The following is a 4,936-nucleotide window of genomic DNA, read 5'->3' as shown; positions in this document are numbered from 1 at the left end:
ATGTTATTCAGTTCACAGAAGCAGATGTAGAAAGGATGGATATCATCGAAGGATTACAATATGCAATAGTTGGTAAATGTTCTTATGGAAGCCTAGAAATTCAACAACTGCGTGAGTTAATACCAATTCAATGTGGAATTAAAGGTGAGTGTAACATTGGATTTCTAAGGGATAGGCACATTTTAATTAGAATGACGTTAAGGCAGGACTATCTACATTTCTCATCAAAAACTCATTACATAAAGGACATGGATGGCTATCAATATCAGCTTAGGCCATTGATTTACGACTCAAAGTTTAGAGCAGATGAAGAAACACCCAAGGCAATGGCTTGGATTTCATTCTCAGGTCTATTGCCAACCTTTTTTGTGAAGGAATGTCTATTTTCTCTAGCCTCAGCAGTAGGTAAACCTATGCATCTAGACATGGCAACAATTAATAAAACTAGACCTAGTTGTGCTAGGGTGAAGGTACTAGTTGACTTACTTGCAGATCTGCCTAAAAAAGTGAGGATGGACATAGTCAACGAAGCTAAAGGAACAACAAGAACTGAATGGGTGAGAATTCAATATGACATGCTGCCTAAATATTGCAGACATTGTAAACTGCAAGGGCATGATCAATTTGAATGCTGGAGGATACACCCTGAACTATATGTGGAGAAGGAGAATGATAACCAAGCAGATACAGCTAAGAAACAGGACATAGGGAACTCACACCCTATAATGATGTTATCTATTGGAAAGGTCGTGGGTAATGTGAATGTTACAGCAAAAGAGCAATGGAAGGAAGTGAAGGACAACAGAGTTAGAAATGTGGTAAATCCAAATACTAGTCTCACTAATAATGGAATGGAGATGGCACCAGCTAAGCAGTTGGAAAACAATAAGAACAAGGAGGGTACAAGCACTGTAGAGAGACAAGTAGAAGCACATAGCAACAGTGGTAAGGATTTGGTGGCAGTAGACAATGAAGATAACGATCATGTTCAAGTAGCTAACAAGTTTGCAATATTACAAGGGATGGATGAAGAGGAAGAACCTGTTAATCAATTGGCAATGGTGGCAGCTAATGTAGCAACAAATAGTTCAGCACTTCATAACCAAGCATCTACAAAGCAAAAACCAAAAAATATGGTCAATAATGAGGGAAAGTTAAATCCAGCAGCACAAGCTTTTCATCTTAACTCATCGGGGATTAGTTCGACTAATGGTCTAGTCAATGGAAAGGAGGCATCAAAAGCAAAAAACGATACCGTACAATGGGTAGAAAGAAGCTTCAAGGATAAAACAGGAGAAGGAATAGTTAAGATCGATAAACCATGCAAGGAAATCCCATCACAAGTTACATTAGTGAACAAGGTACTTAATAAAAATCCGAAGTCTCAAGCAGAAGGGTCAAAATCGTCTACATTTAAAGAAAGAGTGCAAGAATGTGGAGGCAGGCTATGGGAGGCACAAAGGGAATACGATTCAGAGGAGAACGAAGTACCACTAGGAGCACAAGCTGATGAGGAACCAAATGAGAATGACAAAGAAGAAGATGAGCAAAGTGTAAATGGAGAGATCCATGCTAATGACACCAATACAACTGGTAATTATTTAATAAAGGAAGGATCAGAAAATGTTGAGCACATCAATAATTTTCAGACAGCAGAAGTCGCAGAAATTAGTAACTATGAAGGAAGAGGCCCAGAGGTAAATGATCCTGGAGGAACAGAAGATGATCAACTTCAAAAATCACAAGAAGACCCACAAGGACACAACACAACAGAGAAGGAGAAACAACCAAAACAAAAAATAGAAATAGTAAATATTACTGTTACATTGGAGAAAAACCAGTTGCAGTTGTTTAAAGGAGACAAAGAGAAAGCAATGGTCCCTAAAAAAAATTCATTTGGAGCTACATCAGGAGGGAAGGAAGACAATAAAGAAGGAGAAGAACCAGGTAAATCAGGATACGACATGGATCAAGAATCAACTACCCAACACCTTATGAATGCTGCAAGGAAAGGTGACTTATCACCTACACAAGTGGAAAAGGCAAAATCAGCAGCAAAAGGAAAGAAGAAGCAACAAAAAGATAATTTTGCAGCACCAAAAGCTGGGGTGCACACAAGGAGAACGATAACTAAATCCAGCAATCAATGATGAATGCTCTCATTTGGAATATAAGGTCAGTCAACACACAGCAGGCCTTTGAAAGGTTGACAAAAATGCATAGGCAAAAGCACTATGATTTTGTAGGATTAATGGAGCCAAAGCAACAAGCAAAAAAACTGAAAAGGTACAGAAACAAGATAAGACTTGCACAGGCAATTTCAAATGTTTCCAATAAGATCTGGGCTTTTATAGATGAGGTATTTGAGGTAACTGTTATGTACAATATGGTGCAACAATTAACACTAAGATTGTTTCATACTGAATCGCATGTGGAGTTTGTCTTAACATTGATATACGCAAAATGTGATGCAATTAAGAAGATAGAATTATGGGATTCATTATATGCAATGGCAAGGGATATGGAAGCACCATGGCTTGTAGGAGGTGATTTCAATGTAATATGGGAAGAAGAAGAGAAGTTTGGTGGGTTACCTGTGTCATTGAATGAAATTGATGATTTTCGACACTGCATCAACACTTGCAATCTTTTCAACCTTGGATTTAAAGGCAGCATATTTACATGGTGAAATGGGAAAGCAGAGGAAGACTGTATATTCAAAAGACTAGATAGATGTTTGGCAAATGTTGAGTTCCAACAAACATTTCCAGGAATAGAGGTGCAGCATTTGTCAAAGACTGGGTCTGATCATAGTCCGATGGATCTGAAGTGTGATATTGAGACTCCACCTATAAAAAAACCTTTCAAGTTCTTGAATTTTTGGGTGGAACATGCGACTTTTAAAGATGTGGTGAAAGAGAACTGGTCTGCTGATTTCAGTGCAAATCCTTATATTCTTTTTAATCACAAGTTAAAAAAATTAAAGAAAACCCTTTCATTGTGGAGTAAGGCTACATTTGGAGATATTTTCCAAAAGATAGCAAGTATGGAGGAGGTAGTGATGGTTCATGAAGCAGAATTTGAAGCAAATCCTACAGGGATGAACAGGGAAAGACTCCAAAAGGTTCAGGCAGAATTGATTAAATGTCTTGCACTAGAGGAGAAATATTGGCAACAAAAGGCAGGCATGACTTGGTTCAAGGAAGGGGATAGGAACACAAAGTTCTTCCACGCACAAATGAGAGGTAGGAGGAAGAGACTTCAGCTTAAAAGAATTCAAAACAGTGGAGGAACCTGGATTGAAGAAGAACAAGAAATTGCAGAAGAGGCTATCAAATTCTACGAGGAACAGTTCACAGAAGCATCTAATCCTTCATCATTTGATATCGTAGAGCATGTTCCTAATCTGATTAACACTGAGCAGAATGTAGAATTGATTAAGCAACCAACAAAAGAGGAGGTTCAAGTGGCAGTACTTGGACTTAATGGTGATAGTACAGGAGGGCCAGATGGTATGACAGGAAAATTTTATCATTCTTGTTGGGACTTAATAGGGGATGACCTGTACGACATGGTGAGGGCTCTTTTCAATGGTCATGAGCTACCCAAGTGTGTAACACACACAAACCTAGTTCTGATACCAAAGAAAAAAGAAGTTACCACCTTTTCTGATTTAAGACCAATAAGCCTCAGTACTTTTTCTAACAAGGTTATATCAAGGGTGGTACATGAAAGGCTAGTAAAATTTCTCCCAAGTCTGATATCGGAGGAACAGGCGGGTTTTGTTAAAGGAAGGAATATAGTAGAAAACATCCTTCTAACTCAGGAGATAGTGACTGACATTAGGCTTAGAACTAAGGCTGGACCTAATGTCATCCTGAAGCTAGATATGACCAAAGCTTATGATAGAATATCTTGGCTATTCCTAACCAAAGTACTGAGAAAGATGGGATTCACAGAAAGGTTGATAGGGATTGTCTTTAGATTAGTTTCAAACAACTGGTATTCTATTCTAATAAATGGTCAAGCTCATGGTTTCTTTAAGTCCTCAAGGGGAATAAAACAAGGTGATCCTGTATCTCCAACTTTGTTTATATTGGCAACAGAAGCATTATCTAGGGGTCTCAATGCACTACATACTAACCTGTATTTTTGTGGATTTGGGATGCCAAAGTGGAGTCCAAAGATCAATCATTTGGCGTATGCAGATGACATGATTATTTTCTCATCCTCAGATGAAACATCTCTGATGTTGATTATGCAAGTGATGAAGGCATATGAAGATGCATCTGGGCAGCTTGTTAACAAGAACAAATCAGCTATGTACCTGCATCATTTAACATACATGGAAGTGGTCAGCAAGGTGGAAAGGATCACAGGCATTCATAGGAATGATTTCCCTATCATATATCTAGGTTGCCCGATATTTTATGCAAGGAGAAAGCTGGAATTCTATCAGCCCCTAATTACAAAGGTAATGAACAAACTGCAATCATGGCAGGACAAGTTATTATCAGTAGGGGGCAGGGCAGTTCTCATATCCAATGTATTGCAAAGCATGCCTATGCATCTACCATCAGCTGTAAACCCTCCAAAGTATGTGATAAATAGGTTGCACAAATTGTTTGCTCAGTTTTTCTGGAGCAGCACTGTAGGAGGAACTAGTAGGCATTGGGCTTCATGGAATACTTTATGCATGCCAGTTGAGGAAGGAGGAATAGGTTTCAGGTCACTACATGATGTAGCAAAGGCATTATTCAGCAAGTTGTGGTGGAATTTCAGAACAAAACCAAGCCTATGGAGCTCTTTCGTATGTTAGAAATACTGTAAAAAATTAAACTCTGTTATTGTTCCGTGGAAAAGGGGGTCTCACATCTGGAGAAAAATGTTGGAATGCAGAGATCTGATTGAACATCAAATCCTTTGGCAAACAAAA

At 38.6% G+C, this 4,936-nt stretch overlaps 1 protein-coding gene across 1 annotated transcript; it reads left to right on the top strand.

Annotated features, from left to right (window-relative positions):
- The first annotated feature begins 2,149 nt into the window (after nucleotides 1-2,149).
- On the top strand, nucleotides 2,150-2,689 carry LOC138875930 (uncharacterized). The gene has a single exon (XM_070154808.1). The coding sequence runs from the start codon at nucleotides 2,150-2,152 to the stop codon at nucleotides 2,687-2,689; it is 540 nt and encodes a 179-aa protein (XP_070010909.1).
- The last annotated feature ends 2,247 nt before the right edge of the window (nucleotides 2,690-4,936 follow it).

Source organism: Nicotiana sylvestris, chromosome 8 (genome assembly GCF_000393655.2).
Source record: "Nicotiana sylvestris chromosome 8, ASM39365v2, whole genome shotgun sequence".
Taxonomy (NCBI): domain Eukaryota; kingdom Viridiplantae; phylum Streptophyta; class Magnoliopsida; order Solanales; family Solanaceae; genus Nicotiana; species Nicotiana sylvestris.
Note: the sequence above shows the minus strand (reverse complement) of the source record. Positions and strands in the feature narration are given on the sequence as shown.